At 39.9% G+C, this 14,236-nt stretch overlaps 1 protein-coding gene across 1 annotated transcript in view; it reads left to right on the top strand.

Moving 5' to 3' along the window:
* Nucleotides 1-14,236, top strand: part of SH3YL1 (SH3 and SYLF domain containing 1) — an 80,708-nt gene that overhangs the window by 26,060 nt on the left and 40,412 nt on the right. The window contains exons 5-8 of the mRNA XM_018563121.1: nt 2,440-2,552; nt 4,436-4,564; nt 8,536-8,701; nt 12,100-12,163. Of these exons, the coding sequence (XP_018418623.1) occupies nt 2,440-2,552; nt 4,436-4,564; nt 8,536-8,701; nt 12,100-12,163 (472 nt within the window). The remainder of the gene's footprint in view (nt 1-2,439; nt 2,553-4,435; nt 4,565-8,535; nt 8,702-12,099; nt 12,164-14,236) is intronic.

Here is a 14,236-nt window from a genome sequence, read left to right as displayed (position 1 = left end):
CAGAGAACATAATATGCATATCATATACCGTATGATATTGAAAACTCATGATGTATCCAAAGATAACACAGGAATGAATGTTATATGTTTAGTTAGCTGTCTCTTGTTGACAGTATAAAGTAATTCAGGAAGTTTTATGTGTGGAAATTAAGGGTGAACTATCTAATGCTCTCAGAAGATTGACACCTACTACTTGTATGGGTGGCCAGGCAAAAGGGAAGTCATTTTTCCTTTTTTTTTTTTTGTATAGTTGGGTATATTTTACAGAAATAATAAGATAAATAATAAAAATGAGAATTTCAGTGAGCTACTGGAGTTACTAGCTGTATGTGTAAAATAATATGTATGAAATAAATGTATTATACACATATGAAGCCTGGCTTCTGGGTAGTGCTAGACTAGGTGTGGAGAGCAGCTTTGGCATACAAGACACAGACCACATATGTGCACATTACCAAGCCTTTCTAAGACTACTGAAACCATAAAATGTATGTAGTTCCAATTTAGTATAATAATAGAGAGAAGTTTTGAATAGTACTGTCACCACCAACTCTCAAGGTGGCTCCCCAATTCCTGCTGATTCCGGGGAAATTTAAGCCGTGGATGGCCCTATTGGTGCCCTCATTCCTAATGGTTATGTCCTATTTCTTTAAAGAACCCTGCACCTTTCTTCCCCCTCCAGCACTCCCAGGGAGTGTTGAAGGCTTTCTCAGCAAGGCAGAGGGAAGATGCTCACCCTTCTTTCTGAGTGGGACCTGAGGTTCGTAGCTTCTGGCCACAGCCCCTGAAGCTTGCAAAATTCTGCCATGACAGTGGTGAATAAGCAGAGCTTTATTAGCATAATCTCTTCTCATCTTTGTCACTGGTAGTGTGCAGGTTCATTCCCACACACAGGTTAAGGCAGTCTGTAATGACAGCCAGTGAGATTGGTGAGTGAAGAGACTATGGTGCCCAATACAAGCAGGGAGAAAACTCTCCTCTACAGAAGTCTCCATGCTGTCTCACAGAACTACACATCATGGGGCCCCATAGCAAAATCCCCTACTGTCATTGATCTTGACTTAAAGTATGTCTAAATTAATGGCACATAGCAGGAGAGCATTAGTATAGTCAGCACAATCCTAGGGACCAGTGCTTCTTCATTATATTCTGACAGCAGCTGGCGGCTCTCAGAATACCCGAACAGAGCCGAGTGCTGTATGGCTGGCCGCTCTGTTCATTTAAAGATTTTCTGACCGGCTCCTTCAATTATCTGATCGAGGGACGACAGGTGGAAGGGTGCTGAAAGCAGCACCCACTGCGAATTTCGGCCAGTTCATCAAGAAGACTCGCATTAAAGTTCATCTCCCCCACAACGAGGGGTTTCTGGGATTGTTGTATAGAATTCTTTGATTAGTGTGTGTGTATTTTATTTAATAATTTGTTGCATACAAATATATTTAGTTTTCCAAACAATTGACAAATTGGTGACAAGTAATTGTAAAAGTGTTTAACTCAACTCAGTGCTGGCTCTCCTATGTGTTTAGAGCAATTAGTGTTTTTCCTTGAGTTCACCACCATATGTGGTCTATAGCTCCATGTGGACATGAGTTACATCCTCCCCAACATCACATGCCTTAATGGAATCTTAAAAATTAAATGAATATATGAAGCAGTTTTTACAATGAGAATCAGATGCAGTGTCTCAATTTGCAGTGATAGTCACTGATACAGGTAGGTATTGAATGGCTAGATAGCTTTTACAGAAATGTTATGCCAGGCCTTATGATTCACTTGCATCAATAATTCTTCCAATCATTGATCAAGCTTGGAACAAATCAGTTATACCCAGTGCTCGTCTGTTGAAGACTGCAGTCTTAAAAACCAGCTTGGTAAAAAAATGCTGTTTTGAGTTGCTGTCATTAGTGTAATGTTGGCGTTCTGAAATTACTGATTTGTCAGCCCTTTCTCATACTTTTCTCCGGGCATGTTGTCATAGATTATACTGACTCGGCAGAAAAAGTAGTCATTGCAGAACACAGCTCTTTTTCAGGCAGTTTTGTAATTGACACATACCATGTACCATTTCACTGGTTCTCTGCAGCAGTATAGAATCAGAAGTTCATCCCACTCTGGAATAGAAGATCAGGGCGCTAAGGCAAGCAAACAATTGTTAATTTTTCCTATGACTGACTATAGTTTCTCATTATAAATGTTTACAGTCAATTATGGTATTAGCTAAAAATCTACTGAACATTACTAAATATTTGATCAGATCAAAGTATGAACATGATAAAGTTCTATTGTGATCATTTTAAATGATTTTCCAATTCACACTTCCACCAATTACTTGTCATATGGTTGGATAAGTCTGCATATTTAAACTACAAAGGACAGTGTTGTAAAGATAATTTTTTTCAACATTTCTGGTATTTGTTTTTTTTGTTTTCCAAATAACAGGTATCTGATTTAGTTATCATCCTAAATCACAAAAGAGCAGTAGAAGCTTTTGCCAAAGGTGGCAACCTCACTCTCGGAGGGAATTTCACAGTGGCCATTGGACCTTTAGGAAGGTAAATGGGAAAAATGATGAAATAAAAGACCTATTTTAATTCTGGGATAATATCCAGGTTTGATTAACTTGCATGTTCAGATATTTTAAAATACAGCAAGGGCTATTTCTGAAGGGTCCAATAGCGGTGAAGACTACTTTTGGTAAACTATTGTTATTTTATTGCTTTTTTTTTGTTCTAGTTATTACAGAATAGATGGCTTTATAACAGGGGAATTTGCCAGCTGAAATGTTTCCTGATGAATAACTTTTATGTACAATTTTTCTGTATCTATAACTCCACGTTTATAAAGAGGGCCTTGAGAAAGTGTTTACATGACTATTATGACAGTGGAGAAAGTAATTGATTTTAATACACTCCTCTTTTTCAAGGTATGGTATGTTCTAGTTTGGCAGACTGGTTTGCCCCTTTTTGTCTTCATACCAAAAATATATTGTTTTTCCTACCTGCAGCTTTGTTCAACATTTTCAGAGACCATGTCACTGTTTTTCCAGAATGCCAGACATCTGTTTGTTCCCCTATGAATGTTGTGGAAAAAGACTGGTGCTCAGTGTGAAGAGCCAGTAACTGTCCTACATAGGTTCAACTCCAAACCTTTAAGGCTAACACATATGCACTCATATATTGGAGGGCTGTGATGAAACATGCAGATGTACAAGGACCACTCTGAAGCACATGTGTAATTCTCGTGCTACCTCTTGGTTATCGATTACTCTGTAGAGACTGAACTTACTCCAGATTTTGCCACAATGGTACATAAACTCTGTAATTTACAACCACTATCCTATGTGTAATAGTTTTCTAAGGGCTAGGGCACTAAATTACCAGTGCCAAGACTTGAATGGTCTACTATAGCAGCAGGAGATCAACCAACGTTGAACTGCTTTGCTTCCTCTCTCAAAGAAGAACTTTGTACCAACCTTTTTAATGCAAATTGCATCTGCAGTCATGCTAAAGTTGTAAGTCTACTCCTGCGTTGTCGAGCAGTGGTCACATAATGACGTTTGATTGGATTTTCAGGATGTTATTTACTCATAATGAAAACATGCACACTCCTATCCTGCTTCTTCCTAATCACAACATTCAGAAGGTATCAAACAGGGTGGATGACTATTGTGTTTTATTTAAAAATAATTTCCTAAAGTAGGCCAGAATCCTGTTTTTCCAAAATGTCCCTCCCTTGTTAGGTTAATGGTAGTCTTTTGTACATGTGTTGAAATGTTTAAAGCTTGTAGGTATGACCATGTTGCCTCTCTTTCTGCCACCACCCTTATTGCCAGAGCTCGTGCAAAGTGATCAAACAGACGCCCCGTCAAATATTTCCGTATGATCACTGCACCAATGCCTCCCACCTATACTGACAACTAGCTGGTAATATGTAACTTCCGGTCATGCACTAAGGTCAGTTGCATGCTCTTTAAACTGGGGACGAGAGATTGGCAGAGAAGGGGAAATGGGTAATCAACTGCTAGATAATTGGTATAATACTCTTATAGGAGATATTGGTAATCTGTGAAGTGGAGAAACGGAGACACTCCTTTGGCTACACTACCTTAAAAACCAACTTTGTTTAGCCTTGCATTCATAGATATGTAGATAGATGCATCGTCTCTTGGCTTTTAAATAGTAACATGCAGGTATTTGAGAATTTCTTTTTCTGCACATATTTCCCAGAATGATGGGCTGAAAATATTGAGAAGAATGTTGTTAACTGTATTTTAAAAGTCCTTCTCCTTTATCTTTAAAGATTCTAATAAATTCACATGAACTCCACTTGATATTCAAGAATGTCCAGCATGGCTCATGTATCTTTCACTGTCTTCCTGTTTGACAAGGTTGATGGGTTTTCCATACTGATTATTGTTTTACTTTAAATGTTTCAGAAATTTGGAAGGAGATGTCGCTATTCGAAGTTCTGCAGCAGTCTTCACATATTGCAAGTCCAGGGGACTGTTTGCTGGAATATCATTGGAAGGGTCTGGTTTGATTGAAAGGAAGGAAACCAATCGCAAGTAGGTCTGCTAGCAAACTGAAGTCATGATATTGATTTCCATTAATATAATGGTTACCATGCCATACTTCAGACCCCTGCCTTTCCTTATTTTTTTCATTTGGGATAAGGCAAGGCAGGATTAGGCAGAATGTCCAGCAAATCATAAGGCCCACCTCCTTGTATCTCTGTTCCACATTAGAAGTAGAGGAAAGCCAGGAAAATTCAGGTCCGGGATGGTGACCAAGCCCTCAGAATACCTCAAGTTTGCTGTTTTTTAAAATGGCATTTCTTCTGCTAATAATATTTTATATTTAACCTTAGATGCGCAATAATTTGCCGGTTTAAGCCCCACAAAGTCCTTTTATGAGCACACTTATTTTTTGAACAATGCAAAATGTTAATGAAAGTCTATAAAGTAACTGAACTGTGTTTGGCATCACACGTATAAGATGTATGTAATGCAGCAGGCGTCCATATTGTCAAGTACCGGGAACCTGCTGAGAGGCATGTGGGAGCGACATCAAAAGCACCCACCTGTGGCTTTGCTCCTCTTTCATCGCGTTATAGGCTACACAGCGAAATTACATAAATATGTCAGTTTCTTTTCTCTCACATAATAGATATATAAATGTAACTTTTTGGGTATTGTAATTCTTTTACCACTTGTTTTGGAGTCTCCCCCTGCCCACATAGGACTCACGTCTTATAGATTTGGGCATTTATTTAAATTTTTTTTATTTTAATCTTTTAAACTTTTTTTCCTGTTGAAGGCTGTGTCCGGTGAGGGGGAGAATTCAATTTTTACATCTTCCATGCACCTCTGTTATAAAATGTTATTGAAGTGATCAGTTGCTGAAGGCAGGCACAAGGAACCATTAGATCTGCTTGCTTAGCCCTCTGCTGAAAGTCAACATTTTACAGAATCTTTGGTTTCCAGCAGTGGATCCTTGCAGTAACGGAGCAAGAGAGCAGAAAAAAAACACATTATGGTGCTTGCTATGCAGTGGCATGCTTAAATGGTTTGGCATCATCCCTCTCTGTATGCATTTTTTTGTTAATCTGCAACAAGGTTTCTTACCTGGAGTTCTTGCCAGTAACAGCACTTCCCGTTGCAGGCAGGTTATTCCAAATCATTGCCTCTGCATTAGCAACTGCATTGTCAGCCCATTTTGCATACTTCCCCAGTTAGCGTTGGCCATTGAGCAGCCTATCAGATTTGAAGGAGGCATTCACAGACCTGATAGAGAACCCAACCAGTGGCGGAACAATCGCCATAGAGACCCAGGCGGCCGCTATGGGGCACAAGGGGGCCTGGCAAGGACATCCCCCTGATGCTGTGCGGGCCACTTGGGTCACTATTGCATCTCAGGCTGCTGGCTGTCACTGGCGACTGTGAGGAGGAAAGCGCCGCTGTTCAGATCACTGACAACCTGTCAGTGATGTGTGCAGCGCCGCATTCCTCCTCACAGCCGCTGCTGAGTTAGTGAAAGCCAGCAGCTGCGAAGGAGGAGGCCGGGCCTGTCATTGGCAGTGAGGGAGGAGGCGGGGCCCAGCGATGGAGGAGGCAAGGCCTGTCAGCGACCGTGGAGGAGGCGGAGGACAGTGGATCGGGGTTGACAGGTAAGATGGTTTGACCAGCCCACCATAGAGAGTCTATGGTGGACTTTGCAGACTCACTCTCAGGTGGGCTGTTTGTGTTATCAGGTGGGCACAACTAGAAATCACAGGGCCCCATACAAATTTTGCTATGGGGCCCTGTGATTTCTAGTTACGCCCCTGAACCCAACTGAAGGAGAGCACAAGGTAGGCTGGCAGTGCTACTACTAATTGTGATACAATGGCTTAGTGTTGTCAGCCTGCAACAAGAAGTGTATTGTTGGCAGGATCTTCAGGTAAGAAAAATGTTGTATACAGTGAGGCATGATGCAAATATACTGAAAAATACATTTTGGGTTATGTACACTTTAATTTTTTCCCATACTGGTTCACTTTAACAACATAATAAAATATTTATTTTAATCAAATAATTAAGTATTTTAGGTCTGAATGTTGAAATTCTAATGACAAGTATCTCTGTCCTTTGGCAAGATATTGTTCTCTAAACACCTGGTGCTTCATGTATTTAAGGTGTCAGTGCATAGAACTAGTTATTTCCCCACAGCCACCAATAGGCTTCAGATTGCAGAAAATAGCATAAACTATCATTAATTCAGAAAACAAATTACTCCTTGAAACCCTCTGGGTCTGCCTACAAACCGGAGAGGGATCTTCCTTTAGGACCGGTGTAGTATACAGGCCCGCAGGATAGTCAGAGGATTATGATAACCTGTTGATTGATGAGCAAACTCAAATGACATTGAAGGAGGAGGTTTTAATTATTGTTACCTTCAACATGCCGGACAGTAACTGAAGTTCTCAAATTCCGGTTATAGGCTGGAGCTGAGAAATGTTGGAGGCATTGAAAGGGGTTTCTCTAAGACAGTTAGTAAAAAGACCAACGAAAGGAGTTTGTATTCCAGATCTGGTACTAACCAATGGGGATCATTTGTCTGATGTTGAAGTGGGAGAACGTTTTGTTTTGTACTGATCACCAGTGTCTTTGGTTTAAAATTAGAAAAAAACTAAAAGTTCATGTACAAAAACAATAATTTTAGATTTCAAAATGAAATATTTTGCTGGAATGGGTACATTTTCTAAAAAAAGATGTCAAAGTTGTCAGTAAAATGGCAGAAGTCAATAATCAGTAGGTATTATTAAAGTCTACCATCCTGAAAGCAACTCGATTTATATGTCAGACAAATTAATAAGAGTAAACGAAAGAGGAAACCATTATGTTAATATACAGGTTAGTAGTAAGTAGGGTAGTGAAAGAGAAAAAAATCAGCATATTGGAGATACAAGGAAACGGATAGTGTAGCTGACAGAGAATTGTAATTGCTAAAGCACAAAGAGGAAAAAATAAAAGGATAAACACGTTAAGAAAGGAGACAAAACCTTTTTTTGAGGTATTATCAGTGATAGGAGGAAAAGATACTATGGGATCACAACAATTAAAACTCGGTTCATTACTTATGTTAAGGAAGATCTGGATGTAGCAAACCATTTTAACAATTTACTTCTGTCCAACTTTCTAAGGAGTGAATGAAACTAACAAAAAAAAAGTTGGAGGATCCTATTGGTTCTAGTGGTAAAGGTTCATTTCCAGGGTTTCTAGAGGCAGAGGCTCTATAGAGATAACATGACTGTGACTGGTACAGTTAATATTATACCTACCTGATATTGTACCTATTCACAAGTAGGGTAGTAAGGAAGAAACTGAGGACTACAGGCCAGTAAGTTTAATAACTGAAGTAATAAAATTAATTGAATCACTCCTAAAAAAGTATCGGCTGTCACTTATAAGACACGACTTGCTGGACCCAATGCAGCATAACTTTACTGGGGGCAGATCGTGTCAAACTAATCTGATATAATTTGAGTCTAATGTTTTGAATTAGGGTGGTGCTGTGAAGATATCTTGATTTCTGCAAAGCATTTCACATGGTTCCACATAACAATCACATAAAAAGGTTGTACAGGCTAGGACTTATTCCTTGGGACTTCACAAATATTGTAGACATGAAACGACGCCTCAAGCAGTTCACATGATAGATCCCAGACCACGCGTGCCACAACCCCTTTGTTAGGCAGAGGCCTCAGGGCTCACTAGGGTGGCAAAGTTATTGAATTGCGCAGCCACCGTTTAATAAACTGCAGACACTTTATCATATTGCTTCCTCCAGATATTTTCAGTACAGTACAAATTTTTGATATCACGCTGTTTTCAGCATTCAAATATCACACCGTCTTGGATGTTGTAGTCAAAAAATGCAGATCTGCTTATAATTTCCTTGATTTCACAGCTTTCACATTTCTTAGATTCTTTGTGTCTACTTTCTTTTAAAAATGTTCTTCTTGCAGCCGCGTTACTGTTATTGTGCTTTATTGTAGATTTTACTGTCAGGATGACATCCGAGCTTATGAGATACTGTTTGGTGAGATTCCGCGCCCCGCTCCGGCTGATGAGCTTTATGAGATTCTGGACTCCTTCACAGAAAAATATCAAAATGAAGAGCAGAGTGTTAACATGAGAAAACTGGCCAGAGAACAAAAGAAGGTACACATTGTTGGAATAGGACATCAGGACGCCTTATTTCCTACATATTGGCTGTGTGTTCTTCATTCTCTCTATTTACAGTAATTACAGGATTAAATAGCCCTCTGCAAACTACTGAATGCTTAAACACATTACAGGCAGTACCCGGGTTACATACAAGATAGGGACTGTAGGTTTGTACTTAAGTTGAATTTGTATGCAAGTCGGAACAGGTAAATTTTTTAAGTGTAACTCCAGCCAAAAAAACATTTTTTTGTTTTGGATAGCATAGGGAAGGGTCACGTTTGTTTTGCTGTCTGTTCCTGTTGTTCAGAAGATTATAATATAATTAAAAAAACATTTTTTATTTAAAATGACACACCAAAAAAAGTTTTTTCCTATTTTTTATTTTATTTTATAAACTTTATTTTTATTTGTTTGCATTTTTAATTTTCATTAACTTTAATTTTTTTTACATTTTTTTTTTGTCTTTTTAATTAAATCTTTTAATTTTTTTTAAACATTCCTACGCAAGTAGACTGGTATAAACGCACAATCTCTTACGCAGTGATGACCAGCACAGGTAAACTCCATGAACACCATAGCCTAATCCTAATCCAAATTCATAGTCTGTAATCAGAACAGGAGTCGGGGCAGGCAGCGAAGGATCAGGGTCCGATAACAAAGCCAAGGGTCAATACACAGGAAAGCAGCAGGATAATAACGCCAGGCACTACAAAGACAAAGCTCTGCAACAACCAAGCACAGACTGATAAGATTGGATTGAATTTATACCTGTTAGCGCTCTGCTGATTTCACGGCTGGAGGTGGACCACTGTAGGGACTTGCTTGGAGAAATGCACGCTGTCTCTTTAAGAGGCGGTTCAGTGTGCTCACACATGCTCAGCACATCACCGGATCTAGGAAGTTTACACAGGTGGCTAGTTACTGAGCAGCAGCCACTGGAGCCAGAGAGCATAGGAGACACACTGACTGCTCCCTGTAGCTGATCAAGCAGACAAGGATACGACTGTGAGAGGCCTGGGATTTAATGTCACCTGGTAGTTGGATGTCTGACGATACCAAAAGTGTTTTCATAATGAGGATCAAAGTACAGTATTTCTAAATTAAAAATAGGGCATTTTAGTGGTCATTTTAGATACAAATCATACCTAATAGCTTCCCTTTATGGTCCATTTCATTCTTCAGATTCCAAAAACAATTCCCATCATTCTATTTCATGATGCAAGTAATCAGTGCTATCTGTGGTTGTCTCACGGTTAAATGTATTCGCACATTCTCCTTCTGTCGGGTAAGAGGATATTTGTTGAAAGTCAATAAGGCATAGTCACATCTGTTTTTGTGGAACCCTGGCTGTGCATCACTGTCTTTTGGATTTGCATTCATTTTGTTAAATTGTTTCTCACGAGTGCCCAATATGGTTCATATTCTTACAGACAGGACGGGTACTAACTTTCTGAATCATGGCTATAATAGATGTTATTGGAAAAGATGAAGATAAATGATAAGTGTCTTTGATGTCAACGTGGGAACAAGCTCAGATACGCATACTTGTGCAAGCAAATAGCCAAAGTAAATAGTATACAGGAGACTTTTAGCTTGTCAGGTTGAGATACATATCACAGTGGTTGTGAGAAACCGATAAATGAAGATGGCATTCAGATGCCATATATGACATTGCCTATGGAGCCAACTCTTAGTAGCTTTTGAAACAGTCTCTTGTTATGGTGCTCACAAACATAAAAGGATTTTGTCCAGATCACGTCATATTCATTCTATCTGTGGTATCATACCCTGCAGGAAGCTGATCAGACCGTATTAACTTTTGTATTAGATGACTGTCGTTTCACAGGGAAAAGGTTAATGTCTGTTAAGTCCACGTCCCCTCAGCAGCATACAAGTCCATGTCCCCACAGCAGCATACAAGTCCTTGTCACCACACCAGAATTATTCTCACCAGGCTGTGTGCTGATCTCTCCCGGGCGACATGTCAATCTCTGCAGGCAGTTCCTATGCTGTGGAGTGTGCCAATGTGTGGGGCTGTACTGTGCTGTGTGTGGGGCTGTACATGGCTGTGCCTGCGCTGGTAAGGAGCAGGAGGACATATATAACTGGACATGGACAGCTATGTGCAGGTCCACAGCAGACTGTCGAGGTCGCCACAAGCCCGGGAACTCGGACGCCCGCTGCGATTTGCAAATGTAAAGGGCCGGTACTGGCCTTAAGAATCAGGGTATTTTCACGAGTACACATGAAAATGCCTGGTATCGGCCCCGATACCGATACTAGTATCTGTATCAGGACATCCCTAAGGTAAACTTTCTGTCCAGGTTGACAAACATGCATGCTTGGTGGCTACATGACCACACGTCAATCATTATTTGGCAGTTGGATCGTGCCATTGTATCCTAACATCATCCTTTAACACATAAGTGAACCCACGGGCAATTATAAAAGGCGCATATTAATGCAGCTCTGTATTCATTGATACATCCTTGAATGTATTTCTTTTTTAAAGCAGAATTCCAGTCAAACATAACAAGATTTAAAAATGATAAAAACAGCCAATTAAAAGATAACTTAACAAAAGCAGGGTTTTCTCTAGTATTCACCTTCAGTCTAGAAATTTCTCCCACAGAACTTTTTTCTACCAAATGATGTCCTAGGTCTGATAGCCAGCATCATTCACCCCACTTCCTCTAAGCCCAGGTCGTCATGGACTAAATGCACCCTTTTACTAGACAGTGAAAGGAGAAGCAGCACAATGATGAGTGTATCTCTCTGTCCTTCTGCTTTCTCTTCTCATCAACACATGGACTTATTGGCACTTTGTGCTGCTTCTTCTTCATCTCACAACCCTGGCCCAATGTACAAGGACTGCAAGAGACTGAAACCAGGTCAGATTCAGGTACTTACACTGCTTGCATTTAACAAATACATTTATTGCTCTGTCTTTTATATCTGCCTAGAGTTCAGCTTTAAATGTGAACAGTGTAAGTACCTGAATTTAACTTGGTATTAGCTTCTAGCAGTCTACTGTATAACAGAGATCAGAGATGGGGAGAGAGAAGCAGCCCAGTAATCAATCAAGTGTACTGCAATGCGAGGAGAATTCTGTAAGTGAAAGTAAAACTTCATCAGAGAAAGATCAGGCCCCCTCCCCTGCCCAGTAGTACTGTTTTATGTGGCATAGCTGTGTAAATCCCAGGACCGTATGGGCAGATATACAAATCCTTTGACAGGTACAACAGCTCTCATCTATGTTTTTCATCTGTATAATTAGCTGTTTGCCTGATGTTCAGAAGCTTTTCTCTACGGATTAATACCTAAAATTTCACATTTTCAAAAGCTTCTTTCTTTGGTACTTATCATTTCTTTACTTTATTTTTATCTTTAAGGCCAAAGAAATATCAGTAAAGTCAAGCAGACCACATTCCTACCAAGCAGGAAACGGCAAAGAAGGTAAGGAAAAGTGAGGCAGAGGTAATGTTTCTTGGTATCGGACGTGTCCATTGGGGTTGTAGAGAGTTTAGATTTGCCGTGCTGGTAAAAAAACACAGTTGCCTGGGTTCTGTAAAACTGACTTTGAAAGCAAGTGTTCTCTCCATAAACTTGATCAAAATGATCTGATCTTCATCAGAATAAGCCATCATTTTTGGACTGTACTTGTTTTGAGAAATTCTTATTCTCAACATTAAAGTGAATCTATTCTTCACTCCGCTATGGGTGCCTGAATGGCCAATTGCCAGGACTAAGAGCTGTCATGTGGGATTGGAGAAAGGAGGGTTAGTTCTTTGTAAGCTTCAACACAATAAAATGGGCAGTGGGGAAGCAAGTGGGACGTAAGTACTATCAAGCTATCCTAAATGTGAAAGTGCAGGAAAAATATACACTTCAGTAAGAAATGTTATTCGATGCTGCTGCTTAGCTGTGTTTGGATGTTTTCTATGACGGCACACATTAAGTGTCAGCACCAAAGCTAATATTTCAGTTGATTTGCTTAATATTTTAGTATTTTCCTTTTACCTCTTGTGGAATCCATTTGTGCACATCAGTTGTAGGCATTAGGAGTCAGTTTCTCTGTCCCTGCTATGTTTTTTTGTTTGTTTTATATAATGAGCAAGGAAGGAACACCCCAAGCTGGGCTGGAACCAGACGGGAAGAGAGCCTAAAACTTAGAATATTTGTGCAAAGATCTAAAAGCTGTAAGGTTTTATTACAGGAATCGGTGGAGGTTGTGGTGCCAGTACTTTACAGCATTAATATGGTTTGTAGGTAGTTTTATGTGATTTAAGGAATAATCTACTGTTAGGTTAGGGGAAGAATTAGGCTCTCTTGTGCTGCAGGCATCATACACCCTAGTTCTGCGGTCGTACCTTTGCCACCCTCTCCTTATGATCATTCACGACCCCGGGGTAATTTTGTGAATAGCCAGGTGGAAAGGGGGGTGGAGACATACTTGAAATGCTTACTTCCACATTGACCATTAAGTACAGAAGGATCTGTACTAACCCAACATGTGAACAAACTGATTTCTATGACATAAACTAAAGCCCACGTGTTGGGGATTTTTTCGAGGCAAAGGGAGGTTTTGCTGCTGTAGAAATGATAAGGGTATTGTTCCTGGAGTTGGCTATATGTATAAAGGGTTAATTTTAATTGTTTAGGTTTAGGACTGAGTAGGGTTAACTTTTTTCAGAGGGAAAGAGTGCGGTGAAGGGATAGGATGGAGGTCAGGAACATGGATGCACACATTATATTTAACAGTTCTGTGCTGTGTCCATAGCACTGCACCAAGAATTGCACTGGCACTGAAAACAGACCTGAAGCTATCAACAATGGAGTCCCCAAGTGATGTAAAAAGTCACTGGGCGTCTCAGCACACCATTTTCCAACTATAACTGATATAGCACTTTTGGGCCAACTGACCCTTAATAATCTGCATCAGATTTCGACCTACTATAGCCCAAAGGCTTGTTTTTGAAGCATGGGCTCTCTGTATAGGAGAAAGCCCAAGCCTCTAGAGACTTTGTGATCTGAATGTAAAACAGATCCTCTGAAATTCAGTAGTATGGAATTCAGTGGCATGATATGGAATGATAATCAGTTTAGCAGCTGGAGGCACTGGAGTTCAAAATACTAAACTTTCTGGAGCTCACATTTGTAAGTTAAGTCATTCCGGATGGCGATAACCTATTAAGTACATTTTCTAATTATTTTTGTCTTGACTCTTCTTTAAAAACGAAGTAAATGGAGCACAAAATTGTGTTTGACTGCTAGGTAGTACAGATGCCTTTTAAAGCGGAAGGACAGCTGATCTAAAAAAAAAGTTTGGGGGGTGATCAGGGGATTTTAGGCTTAATGCACAGCATATTAACACATTAGGGCAGTCTTATCTGCTGAAACAATCCCCTCCAGATTCTCCTCCACCGGTTCATCTTTCTTTGTCCTGGTCTTCCTCCGGATTCAGGGTCTTTGGCCACTTGATTGCCATGCCATGATGATGTAACTCCTGTGCAATAATCTTGCCAAACC

The sequence above is a fragment of the Nanorana parkeri genome, unplaced genomic scaffold (assembly GCF_000935625.1).
Source record: "Nanorana parkeri isolate BGI_ZX_2015 unplaced genomic scaffold, ASM93562v1 scaffold634, whole genome shotgun sequence".
In the NCBI taxonomy this organism is placed as follows: Eukaryota; Metazoa; Chordata; class Amphibia; order Anura; family Dicroglossidae; genus Nanorana; species Nanorana parkeri.
Note: the sequence above shows the minus strand (reverse complement) of the source record. Positions and strands in the feature narration are given on the sequence as shown.